The 12,654-nt window shown below is 36.7% G+C and overlaps 2 protein-coding genes across 3 annotated transcripts; one reads left to right on the top strand and one right to left on the bottom strand.

Moving 5' to 3' along the window:
* Positions 1-43: 43 nt before the first annotated feature.
* LOC126767837 (uncharacterized) lies at positions 44-2,037 on the bottom strand. Of its 2 annotated transcripts, none has more exons than XM_050485508.1 (6): positions 1,912-2,037; positions 1,560-1,837; positions 1,272-1,437; positions 866-1,168; positions 406-622; positions 44-344 (listed from the first exon to the last, which is right to left on the bottom strand). In XM_050485508.1, exons 1-6 carry the CDS (start codon positions 2,023-2,025, stop codon positions 166-168), a joined length of 1,257 nt encoding a protein of 418 aa, XP_050341465.1. In that variant the 5' UTR covers positions 2,026-2,037; the 3' UTR covers positions 44-165. The 2 variants fall into 2 exon arrangements, with proteins under 2 accessions (XP_050341465.1, XP_050341466.1); XM_050485509.1 differs by having other exon boundaries at positions 1,981-2,032.
* Positions 2,038-8,797: 6,760 nt separating this feature from the next.
* Positions 8,798-10,601, top strand: LOC126767833 (uncharacterized). Its single transcript, XM_050485502.1, has 6 exons — positions 8,798-9,007; positions 9,064-9,341; positions 9,412-9,583; positions 9,645-9,947; positions 10,021-10,237; positions 10,380-10,601. The coding sequence occupies exons 1-6, from the start codon at positions 8,900-8,902 to the stop codon at positions 10,562-10,564; spliced, it is 1,263 nt and encodes a 420-aa protein (XP_050341459.1). The 5' UTR covers positions 8,798-8,899; the 3' UTR covers positions 10,565-10,601.
* The last annotated feature ends 2,053 nt before the right edge of the window (positions 10,602-12,654 follow it).

The raw sequence follows: 12,654 nt of genomic DNA, 5'->3' as shown, positions 1-12,654 counted from the left end.
GCTAAATGAATGTCAGAATCTTCAAAGCACTCAGAGCAATTCGTTGGAGTTAAAGTGTTGTATTCCTCAACAGCTCGCCAAAACTTTAGAATCATATTTATTATTCATCAAAGTTGATTTTTTACTATGACAAAAATCATATCCCTTATTATATGCTTCAGTGTATTATTCCTCGAAATAGCCTAAATATAAGAGGCGCGGAAGCAGTAAACGCAACTCATCCAGAATCTTCGTATTCGCGAATAATGCAACCCTTGCCGCCTCAGACTCGACCATTTCGCTCATGTCAAAACCATCCACGAAGGCATAGTTAAAGCAAAGCAAAGTGCAAATTAAGTATAGACCTAAATGGAAAATATCATAAAATAATAATACAGCACATCGGTAAAAGCAAGCTTTATTTACCCCAATGTCGGTAATCGCACACCTCCTGCCTTATCTCTTTAATAGTTGGAATATGCCCTTGGTACTGCACACTATGTAGAGTGTCTTGAAAACTCTTTGTGTAATAATAAAGCAGTTCGTCCATTTTCTCTAATCGCATACTAGGGCTGTACATCATGGCAAAAGCATAATGTAAATCTATAGCAGGAGATCCAAAAAGGCAGGTTTGATAATCGAGCTGTAAGACCAAACCATAAATATAGATCATAAGAATGGATTTCAAGATATATGTATGTACAGAGTAGTGCCAACAGTATCTCCCAAATATTCAATTATAATCTTACGACAGACCTCACCGTCTTAAGAACATATAACAATTATGCTGTATGGACCACTCTTAATTCAAGATAGAGTACAATTAGTAAAAAATTAAAGTTATATATAAAAATATATACATAATTTTACTGTATGAATGACTCACCAGCATTAATTCTTTCAGTTCATTGTCGACATATTTCACCATTAAATTCTTCATATGAAAATCACCGTGATTCAGTACTTGAACTGCACTATGTTTACCGTTTTTAGGCGCGTTTAGTAAGTCCAAAACCTTGGGAAATAAAAATTTTTCTGCCGCCTCGAAATGTGATATATACTTTTGAAGATCCGGCTGATCACTTATCACTTTTTTCATTAGTTTGACACCATCTCTTAGGATAATAAAATCATCTACATTAACCGTATTAACGTAGGTCTTTTGGAATGTAGTCAACTCTTTGTTTCCCTGTGATGAAACGTGAAATTGAATTTCTGATCTGATGAATTGATTTCTTATCAACGACAATATTTCGACTTGCTCATATCCCCTCTAATATGTAGATACCTACCATCTGTGTCATTTGATAGCTGATTGCATGTATTTTAGCTAATTTCTTTAGAGCTAACTTGATTTCCTCCAAACTACCGGGACGGTTATTGATGAGAGAATAACCTTCTGCCACCAGATCTTCGAACACTATGTTACGCGGCATCTCCGAGCTGCTGTGGAATATCCTAAAAACATTAAATAATATATTTTCAGTTTATTAATTATCTTTTTCCTATTTTCATACTTCTAATGGATAATATTTGTCTAGATTATATGACAAATGCACATTATGGTTCATGCAACTCACTTCGGTGCCAGTACCGTCTGATCGCCAAACTCTCGCAGCTTCGCTTCAATCATCGGCAACACACTCGTATACATTCGCACTTCGGTTTCAAAAAGTGTCATTTCACTCAATTTATTCTTCTGCATTCCTTCTTCGAAGTGCTCGGTTTTCATTACAAATGAACGAACTTTCTCTTGTTTAGGCTGGGAACACAAGACATACTTTATCTTAGCACGATACAATATACTCGCGTAGTTATCAGTTTTGGTAGTGCCGGATGACAACAGCAATTTATTTATCTGTAATAATTGATTATTTTTATTTGATTGAAAATTAATAAATTGGCTTGGCTCATTAGCATTTATTGTATCACCTTAACACTTTCACTTTCGTCTTTATCAAGAATGCGCTTGAAGAATTCGCCATTTATCCACTCTGGTACGCTTAAGGCATCTGCGCCATGAGACTCACTACCCGTATTAACCATGATTACTCTGAAACTTTGGAATACCCCACATAGTCGGAATGCATCGCTTTTATAGTCACCAAGCCGTTTTAAAATCCGTTAAAATGTTTGTGTATGTGTACATTTTACCAACCCTGCAAAAAGTGCGACAAGTTCGAAATGTGTTTGCGTTTAGTCGCAAAGTAACACGCCGCAAATTTAATTTTTGATCGTTTTTATATGAAACGAATTGCTCTCATCTGTAAGAGCCAAGAGTAGAGATTATGCGGAGACTAATTGTGCCCTTCAGTACACGAAAGTCTGTTTAAAGAGACTAATACATACATTTGAAGAGAAATGCAGACGAAGATTCGACATTTTTTCCAATTATACTCTGAAGATATTCGTTTATGTCTAATTAATACCTAATTGCATTCCATTGGGAGTATTCCGGGAGTATTCTTTTTTAACAGAATCCACACAATTTTTGCAGGGTTACATGGCAAGTATATGCGAATCACAGTCACGCGATATTTTTTTGCTAAGTTTGTATATGGTTCATTTGTTTCGCAATTAAGAATTTATATTAATTATTTATATTAATATTATTTATAAAAAGGGCAATGCATACACACATGTACAAGAAATATGCAAATATTGTTAATATGTACTCCATTTAAATATGTCATATAGTTATTTCATTAAATGACTTCGTACTTCTGTTTATACAGCCATGAACACATAAGTAGCAAACTTGGTCTTCAGAGGCATCGGATTTTATTTCAAAAATTACATATTTGCATATTGCTAAAACACAAAAACAATAAATATTATATAACCAATAAACAACAGACGGAACTGTCCCACTTAACAACTGAGATACTTAATAGTGCCACGGATCATTGGCCTGCATAAATGTCCAGTTCATGAGTTCGTAGATATCCTAATACTGATGGAGGTGAGCAATTGATCAGACGCCATGCCATGAAGACGCCTCCAGGCCTTGATACTGCCACCATAGTGATTCATGGTATACCTGGGATAAACGGCTTTACCTTGTCGACGGCGTACAATCGTTTTGCCCTCTGAACTCAACCTATTTATTTTAGTTTCGTCGCTGTTTTTCCGAAATTTTGGTGGTAATATAACAGTTCCAAACTTTCAGTCGAAAATACGACTGTGGGCCAAAAATAGTAAGACTTTTTAAATCAAACTTCGCACGAAAACCCATTCGTCGAAATATTTTTTCCCGGTTTGTATGACTATTAGTGGCATCTGGACCAAATGTCACAACAAAATAATCATTAATGTTTAATATATGCTTGTCTTTCTGAATTACATAAAGTGCATTCGGCGACTTTTGCGATGGGTTAAATTATTGAACAAATAAGAAGTTCCATTAAATTTTGTGTGCGAATCAAATTTCTGGTGACGAAATGTTCAAAATATTGAAAAAAGCTATCGGTAATATTGTTTGCGGCGAGCAAATGTTTTTGATTGGTACAAGTTATTCAAAGAGGGTCGAGAAAGCATTGACCACGAACCACGTCCAGGAAAGCCATCAGCATCAACTGATGATCAACACGTCAATAAAATAAAGAAATTGATGCTTGAAAACCGACGATTAACAGTCAGAGATCTTACAGGAATCGTTGGAATATCGAAAGGAACAGTGAACCATTTTGAACGATCTTTTGGGCCTAAGAAAAGTGAAAGCACGATTGGTTCCAAAATTACTAAAATTTTCCGATAATTAGCTTCGCGTTAACGTCTGAGAAACAATGCTTTTCGACTATCAGGATATCATGGAACGTATTACTATTGACAACGAGTCTTGGAGCTATGGTTATTATCAGACACACAACAGACGATGAATCGGCCGAATATCGCGCCACAGGTGAGGCGAAGCTGAAGAAACGAAGTAGACCAAAAATCAATGGTCTATATTAACAGTTTTCTTAGAGGTGTGATGCACTCCGAACTCCTTCCGACCGGCCAAACTGTCAGCAAAGAATACTAACGGGTTTTTCAATAGGGACGCTACTAAATTAGACCAATAGAGACAGCAAACAACGTCATATTCTTTCACGTTCTTTTGACATTTCTCTTCAGTAAGGTTCGCCATTTTATCACGGAAAGACATGCGATCCAACAGCGAATCGAAGTTATTAAAATTTACTACCGAAATTCGGAGTCAGTGGTCTCAACTTTAGGAGCGCTACGTCCTTATGGTCGTCATAACCATACTGTCAGATCAAGAAATGAACGTCTACTCGAAAAATTTGAATCCACATGCACATTACAAAATGTTCCCGTGCCAGTGAGATGAAGAAGTGCCCGTAGTGTCGAGAATATTGCTAACGCTGGCGCATCAATTGAGGAAGACACAAATCAGTTTATCACATGTCGTTCTCTAGCGTTGGGCATCGCTGTGATGACGTTGTGACGAATTTTGCGAAAAGATCTTGGTCTACATCCGCTTGACCGCCAAAATCGTCATATGTTCGGGAATTGTGCTGAGCAACAACTTGAAAAGGATCCGGATTTTTATCGAAAAATCATCTTCAGTAATGAGGCTCATTTCTGGCTGAATGGCTTCGTCTATAAGCAAAATATGCGTTATTGGTCAGGCAGTAATCCACACGCTCTCCATGAGTCACCATTGCGTCTCGAAAAAATTACGATTTGGTGTGGTTTATAACGCCTTTACTGTGAATGTGAATCGCTACCGCTCAATGATAACCGAGTATTTTTGGCCCGAATTGGATGATATGGACTTGAACAATATGCCGCACAGCGAATGTCACAATCGATTTGTTGAACGTGTTATCTCACGAAATGGCGCAGTCAATTGGCCGCCTCGTTCGTGCGATTTGACGCCGTTAGACTACTTCCTGTGGGGTTACGTCAAATCTAGCGTCTATGCCAACAAGCCAGCGACAATTGATGAAATTTCCAAACCGTTTTATTTTATTTTATAACTTTTGTAGCGCTCTTATTAAAAACCCGTTACATGAAAATATACATACATATATTGTTCGGTTACACCCAAACTTAGCCCTTCCTTTACTTGTTTCTTGTTAACTTTATTTTTCAACAATTACCAAGTTTGCATACCCACGCTTTACATTTCCACTTCAATGCACGGCAATAAAAATATGCTTTTTCCTCGTCGGTTATAACGGTTTAGCAGTGCCGCTGTCTCCACATGCCCTACACTCTTCGCGGTTCGTATGGTAACGGTAACTTTCGTGTTACCTGCACTTGGCAAATAACGGTATTTTAAATAAAACTGTATGCAATAAAAACACACAAACACATGCAGCATACCATGCAACATATATGTATATATGTATATACACACACATATGAATAATAAAAACGGAATTGAAAAGTAAAAATTCCACCTAAAATGCTAAAACAACGCTGTTAGTTCGCTCTTCCTGGGGAAGCAATTAAATGGCCACCCGCCGCGCACAACAACAACAGTAATATGTTGGGTTTACTTATATGGCAATCAGCATCCGCATCCGTGTTCCGTTCGATTGTATTTTAAACAAGTTGAATTGCCGATATTGAACGGTTGAAAGAAAATGAAAAAACAAAAAATAAAAAATATTTGTAAAAAATGCAGCAGATATAGGTAATAAAAGGAACTGAAAGAGGGTGTAGTCGTGCCTAAACCCTAACTACGAACAGATTGAATAAAAACTAAATGTGCACAGACACGCCACTGTACATATGTAGCGGTAACTGTACATGCATAGGTATGGACAGACAACAATGAAAATAAAGTGAAATGCAAATTTGTACACGGGCCCAATCAAAATCAAAATCAAAATAAGGACTTACAGTGTATATGCACACGTACTATATGGCCGACTATGTGTGTGGGTGTGTTGTTGGGTAAAGTTTTACCGTAAATTCTTTTAACTTGTTTTTATTATTCTACAATATTTTTTAGTGTATTTACACTGCATGTGTTCGATGCAATTGCAATTTCCGCACCCAAACTCTGACTATATAGCGTTCGGCTTGCATATTTACTGGGCTAGTGGCCATATTCTCACATTCTCAAAAAAAAAAAAACTTTTTTTGTCCAACAAATGTTTCTTCAAAAAACTTAATTCATATTGACAACATGAAATTTTTACTGGCTCCGTTTGTAATATTTACTTTTAATTAAACGAAAACATTTCCGTAAATATGGAATATTTTAATCTTTCATCTATAAGATCGGAGTACTATGCCCACCAATCGCGGTTCAGCAGAAATGGAAATTTCAATGACAGTTAAATTTAGCAGCAATCAAGTCACTGCTAAGCCAATTAAGACTTTTTGTAGCACAGCAATTCAAATGTGTCCCTTGTAGCAGCGAATATTAGTTAAGCCAAAGCCAATCGTTATTCTCAATCATCATTTATGTTTGCAATTAAAATTAAACTTTGATTTGACATTCAATTTGAGATACACTTTTCACCTTGCCACTTTCACCTGAGTTCTGTCCGTCTAATTCTAATTATATTAATCTGCCTTATCGAGACTGACAAACAGTGCAGCTTCTATGGGGTCGACCACTGCCGACAGTGGTGGTCTAATATATTTAATTAGAAAATTGAGACAGACAGCTACTGTCTTGTCTTCAATTCACCATGTGTTAGCTTTGATCGAACCGCACAGCGCTTAAGGTTATTTCAGTTTGGTTGACAGTAATTGTGATTTTAGTGTTTTACTTTCGGTGAAATATTATAATTAGACAAGAGCAGAAGCCCTTGAGCATTATAAAAAGTGAAAGCAATTCAAAGGTTGAAACTCATTAGAAACGAAAGTTAATGTATCCAAAATTAAAGCAGCGCGGGTCGTGTAGAGGAAGGCGAGTGTAATGCTTGAATTTTTAAGGGCTAGGTTAGAAGGCCGAAAAATGGCGATTTTTTTTTTTAATTTATTCATCCAAATTTGTACAAATACATAATACGGTATCTTTAAACTGAATTTTAAAACTTAGTATTAGTAAAAATATTTATTTGGTGTGTAGCTGATCACCGAGAGCTCCCCTTAAAAAAGAGGTTTTGCAGTGACTGCCATATCCCTGAACTGGATGCTCTGAAATTAAAAAACCAAACAGATTTCGTTAAAGTAATGTTAAATCTATCTAGTGATGTTAAATCTAGTAAAGCAAATTGAAAAAATAAGCACAATAAACTTTTCTGACAAAATGGCGGTTTCTCAAAAGAAAAATCGATTTTTGACCAAAATTTCGGCCTTAGATTGTTTATAAAAAATATTTAAAGGTAAGAAAAAATCTTGTATTAATCACTAACAAATATATTTAAGTAGCTCGTGTTAAAATTTGAGACTAATCGGTACAGCCGTTTTCGAGTAATGTTGGTCACCGCCTATGAAAACACCATTTTAGGAAAAGCTCTGAAACGTCTTTTCAAATTTGCGTGTAACTTCGTAAAGATTAACCGGAACAATATGAAATTTTCTGTGTGTAAGTAATATTCAATATATGTACATTAACTAGATAAAATTAAGAAATCGATTTTTTGAAAATTCTAACTGTATATAACTCCTTAAAAACGGTTTAACTCATGTTCCGGCAAAACTACGTGTCCTATTGGAAAAAGTTATATGACGAAGTTGTAGTTAATAAAAAGATCTATAACTTTTGTATATACATACATACAACTTTTGCATACTATAACCTCAAAATGTATGTGAAAATTTTAGTATATTACGTTGTTTGGCATTACTACACACTGAGCTTTTTAAGGCATTACATGAGTCTCCTCGGGTAAATATAAAAAATTAATTATTTTATGCGAATTTTTTATTGTTACAAACGTACACTATTAACAAAGAAATTCTGAAGTCTTAGAAATAGTGTAGGTGCCTTCTAATTTTAATTGTTTTTATTTGTTTTATATGGTGTTTGGAAGTACTTGCGTATTCAAGAACTGAATAAATACATGAATAAATACTTGTATAAACGCTATTTATATTTTATTTGATTAGACAATCAATGTTGAAAGTTAGCCTCAGCATGCTCTCTCACTTCTTGACATAATGATTGTCAAAAAAGTCTTGCGGTATTTTCGCTAGTTGGCGCTGAAAGCGCGTAGTTCTAGTTTTATTCGTCGCATCGGGTCATGCTATACCTTTTTGGAAAGCTCATTTCACGCGCTAACACGTGTTTGATTGATTGTCGTTTCTTTTAAGTCGTTCTTGAGTTATAGCGTCGCAAATATAGAGCAAAATAAAGAGAAAAAAGGCATATTTTACAGTACTACTACGATAAAGGCAAAAATGCATCTCAAGCCGCCAATAAAATTTGTGCAGTTTATGGACCCGATACAGTTTCCATTTCCACCGCACAACGATGGTTTCAACGTTTTCGTTCTGGTGTAGAGGTGGTCGAAGATGCGCCACGCTCCGGAAGGTCTGTCGTCGAAAATTGCGATAAAATCGCTGAATTGGTCGAAAGAGACCAGCATAGTAGCAGCCGTAGCATCGGTCAAGAGCTGAACATGAGTCATCAAAAATTCATTTCAATTTCAATAAAAATACCGCAAGACTTTTTTGACAACCCATTATATACATATACACTAATGATGTACACATATCTACACGCCTGATTAATCGTGAACACAGAGAGAGTAGTCCGCTAGCAGCAATGCAAGCCAATAAATATTATTTGTACTCAATGAAGAGTCATGTGCATGAGACGCAAATATTATAATCATGAATGCGATAAGTTAACCGCAATAGCAGCTAAGTAATTTATATAACTCAACTATAAAATGCAAAGCAATTTAAACGAACGGCGCATTACTACTTCTCTTCGCCTAAAGTGCACCGGCATACGAACGTAGCTCCGCGTATACAAAATTTGCATTCCATAAACTGCATTGAAATGGCAACTAGCGAGAAAAACAGTGAGGATCACCTTACTTCACCGGAGTGGTTGAACGTGGCATTTTTCGAAAATATTCTAAAACAAGTCGAAGCTGAAAGCGCGAAGGTGTGTGTCCAGTAATTCCTAACACAATTTAATATTGGTGGCATTGCTTTCTTTAGGTGACCAATTTAGAGCTGAAACCGGGCACATTGCAAAACGATAACTACGCTAGTATTTTGTACCGAGCCAAAGTCAACTACACACTGCAATCGCAGCCAAAGCAAGAGAAGACCTCCTCGTTCATATTAAAAGTCAAACCTTTCGTGGAAGGCGTTAAGAAAGAAATGCTTGGCGATATGCATTTATTCCAAACTGAAACACTCATGTATACTAAAGTGTTGCCAAAGATCGAGAAGGTGCTAAGGCAATATGGCGACCAGACCATTTTGGCACCAAAGTGAGTATCCAAACGCACAACGAACAAAAAAGCAAAATAATATAATTTTTTAATTTAAACTATGCAAAAGGCTCATCGCCAGCAGCGCCAGCCCCACGCAGACATATGTGATGTTTGACGATTTAACATTACAAGGTTACACCACTGTTGGAACTCGGCCCATAGATTTGGATGAAGGGAAAATTGCCATGCTCAAACTAGCAAAACTGCATGCGATCAGTTATAAATTGAATAAAGAGGAGGTGCGCAAATTATAAAAATCAATATTATTTTAGACTAATACACTAATTCGTAACAATTTAGGCAAATGCTGTCATCACTTCCTTGGACAAGGGTTCAATGAATTCTATTGACCTCGAAAAGTTTCCATTTATTAAGCATGGCATTAGATTGCTCAAAGAAGTCCTAAGTGAACACATTGATCTAAAACAATTTGTGTCACACATAGAGTCGGTCGAGCATTTACTACTGCCAAAAACGCTCGAGTTGTTTAACGCGTACAGCAATGGTAAGCGAGATGGCATATTAGTGGTTAACCATGGTGACTTTCATTTGAAGAACATGATGATCCAAAAAGTTGATGGCAAACTAACTGATCTTATGCTGGTGAGCAAGACGGTTCAATATTTTTACACAAAAAACTAAATTGTTTGTGCTCTCTTCTCTGTTATTTGCGCAGTTTGATTATCAGATCAGCATATTTGGGTCGCCGGCAATTGATCTGCATTATGCGTTCACGATGATGTTTAGCCCCGAAATGCGGCGTGATCACTACGATGAGCTCCTTAACTTTTATATCAGCAATTTTCAGCAGACGCTACGCAAAACGGAATTCAAAGGACATATACCGACGGATATTGAAATTCGACAAGAATTGAAAAAGCATAAATATTGGCGTAAGTTACTCGCATAAACAAAAACAGTTAATTGTTATAAATTTTTCGTTTTTACTGTTATTTTATTTATTTTTTTTTGTGGTTTTTAAATTTTAATTTCGAAAATAGTGACAACCAAATATTTTAATTATCTTTTGAACAGAACTGTTTTTATTCCTGACCTTTCTAAAAATCAACCATGCTTTGGTCGAAGAAGATGCAGACCTAGCAGGGATCATTGAAAATCCAGTGGCACAAAAACAAAGTTTACAAAATCCAAAATTACTGAAAGAGTTACGGGAGCTGTTGCCGAGATTTCTGGAAAGTGGTTATTTCGAATTAGAGTAATACTTAAAAATATATATTACATTATTTCTTACTGTTATCTTTAAACGTTGTTCTTATTGCAAAATGTGTATCCAGTTTTAGCAATCTATGAATATATTTGTGTGTTACTTGTTCCATGTATTTTCACAATGTGTGTGAAAATGTGCGAGATATAAATAAAAAAGATTCTATGGTTCATATCCTGCATGAATTTTTGACCCTGTGAAATCTGTCGGGGCGATGTTTGCCTCGCATATTCACTCCGGACAAACAGCGCAACCGTAAGAACTCCTCAAAACGGTATTTGGTATTGTTTAACCTAAATTCGAAGGGGTTTCGCAATCTTTACTTGACACTTGACGAAATTGGAATCTACTGTTATACAGCAGTGATTAAAGAACAATCGAAAGAGTTGACTTCACACGGCAAACCTAAACTAAAGGAGGATATGACTGTGCTATCGACTGAGTGTTAATGACCCGCTTGAGAATCTGGAAGGGGTTACAGACGCTTTTATGGCGAATTTTGGGCTGACTATTGGCGATTTCTTTAAACCGTATATTTAGACCGTTTAAGGTAGTAAAAAGTTGCTCTAGGTTGAGTAAAAGTTTGGTTAGGATAGGTTACACTGCCTGGCTTTCACGCCATACATAGGCCTTTAGATCCTATGTAACGCCAAATAGAGGTTCGTTTTTAACGCGAGCTGAAAATTACGTCGCGCAGGACGTCAAGGTTTCTTCCGAAGTTTACAAGTAGTACTAACTTGATATCTAATTTTTGATACTTCCTCTAGTCGCTTGAACTGTAAAGCTCTTAAATATCTAAGCCAAGTTCTAGATAAGACCGAACCTAAGCAGAGGTGGTGTTCGAGCGACTCTCTCATCCCTCACACAATTAAAGAGCAACTGAGACATGAGGAAAAAATAACAACAGACAACTAAAATCCGATATTCCATCGCATATATTGTTGGATTGCGGTGTTATGGCTAGAAGTAGGCTGACCCATCTAAGAGTCATGCAGCCAAAGCAAAGTCACATTAAATTCATGCATCCCTTAAGTAATCTAGATTTTCTAAGGGCTTTAGGATTTAGCGATAGTCGCGGTCTCCTTTCAATCTATTAATAAAAAAACTGAAAAGTACTCTGCTCAGACAGTAGGTATATTATATAGTGAACCGATCTGAACAATTTGTTCGAAGATTATAACGTTGCCTTGGACAATAACCCTTGCCAAAGTCCGTGAAGACATCTCGATTAAAAACTGTATTCGGTTTGTATGGCAGCTATATGCTTTAATGCTCCGATATCGGCGGTTCCGACTTATGCGCAGCTTAAGAAGAAAAGGAGGTATGCAGAACTTCAGCTTGATATCTTTAGATAGCATATACACGGACAGACACAAAGTTTCCTTTTGGATGTTAAAACTTCGTGCCAAACTTAACATTCCCGGTTTAAAGTATAAAAATAATAATAATAATACCTCCCTCCACTCTCTGCCTTCGTTAACCTGATTTGAAATGAAGCTAACTGTTTTTGTTTTCGTATTCGCTTTCCACTGTTCGCGACTAAACACATTTTCAGTTTTTAATATGCAAAATCAAATCTGATTATCAATCAGGTATGCGATAGCTGTAGACGAAAAACTCCGAGTGGGGATGTGAAGAGACAGGGGTAACAGCGGTAACAGCTGAGCCGCAGCGCAAAATGAAGCGTGTCAACATGACAGCCCGACTACGACATCACCGACCGACCTGTACCCCGTAACGATGTTGAAGCAAGTCACGTTTTCCTCCGTGCCACATCTCTTCTCAACCAGTTCGTCAAATCTATCGTTACTATAACTATGCACCAACAACAAAGTTTAGCTTATCAGCAACATGAAAGCCATTTAGATGGTTCGACTGAACCAAATTAAATTAAATTAGAATCGGGTATTTGCAGCGCTGATTTCGCCCGACCCGGCAGCGTGTCGAGTGGTGAATGTGAATTCAGCTCGGATCGGTTTACAGCGATTTGGATGGACAAGAGAATTTAAATTCATAGAAAAGCGTTTTTGTGTATTTTGTGAATTTGTATGCAATTTGCAAGTGTGGCAAATTAAGCAGTATCGC

Source organism: Bactrocera neohumeralis, chromosome 2, assembly GCF_024586455.1.
Source record: "Bactrocera neohumeralis isolate Rockhampton chromosome 2, APGP_CSIRO_Bneo_wtdbg2-racon-allhic-juicebox.fasta_v2, whole genome shotgun sequence".
NCBI classification, from domain to species: Eukaryota; Metazoa; Arthropoda; class Insecta; order Diptera; family Tephritidae; genus Bactrocera; species Bactrocera neohumeralis.
The sequence above is the reverse complement of the archived record's forward strand: the minus strand, read 5'-3'. Positions and strand labels throughout refer to the sequence as shown.

What these genes read in the sequence shown, in the direction of transcription:
- LOC126767837 (XM_050485508.1), bottom strand. Translation starts at nt 2,025, where the DNA reads ATGGTTAATACGGGTAGTGAGTCTCATGGCGCAGATGCCTTAAGCGTA. An exon ending in CAGACGGTACTGGCACCGAA is followed by an intron (nt 1,438 to 1,559) that starts GTGAGTTGCATG and finishes TAATGTTTTTAG; the next exon opens with GATATTCCACAGCAGCTCGG. An exon ending in GTGCGATTACCGACATTGGG is followed by an intron (nt 345 to 405) that starts GTAAATAAAGCT and finishes TTTTCCATTTAG; the next exon opens with GTCTATACTTAATTTGCACT.
- LOC126767833 (XM_050485502.1), top strand. Translation starts at nt 8,900, where the DNA reads ATGGCAACTAGCGAGAAAAACAGTGAGGATCACCTTACTTCACCGGAG. An exon ending in AACTAACTGATCTTATGCTG is followed by an intron (nt 9,948 to 10,020) that starts GTGAGCAAGACG and finishes TTATTTGCGCAG; the next exon opens with TTTGATTATCAGATCAGCAT. An exon ending in GAAAAAGCATAAATATTGGC is followed by an intron (nt 10,238 to 10,379) that starts GTAAGTTACTCG and finishes TCTTTTGAACAG; the next exon opens with AACTGTTTTTATTCCTGACC.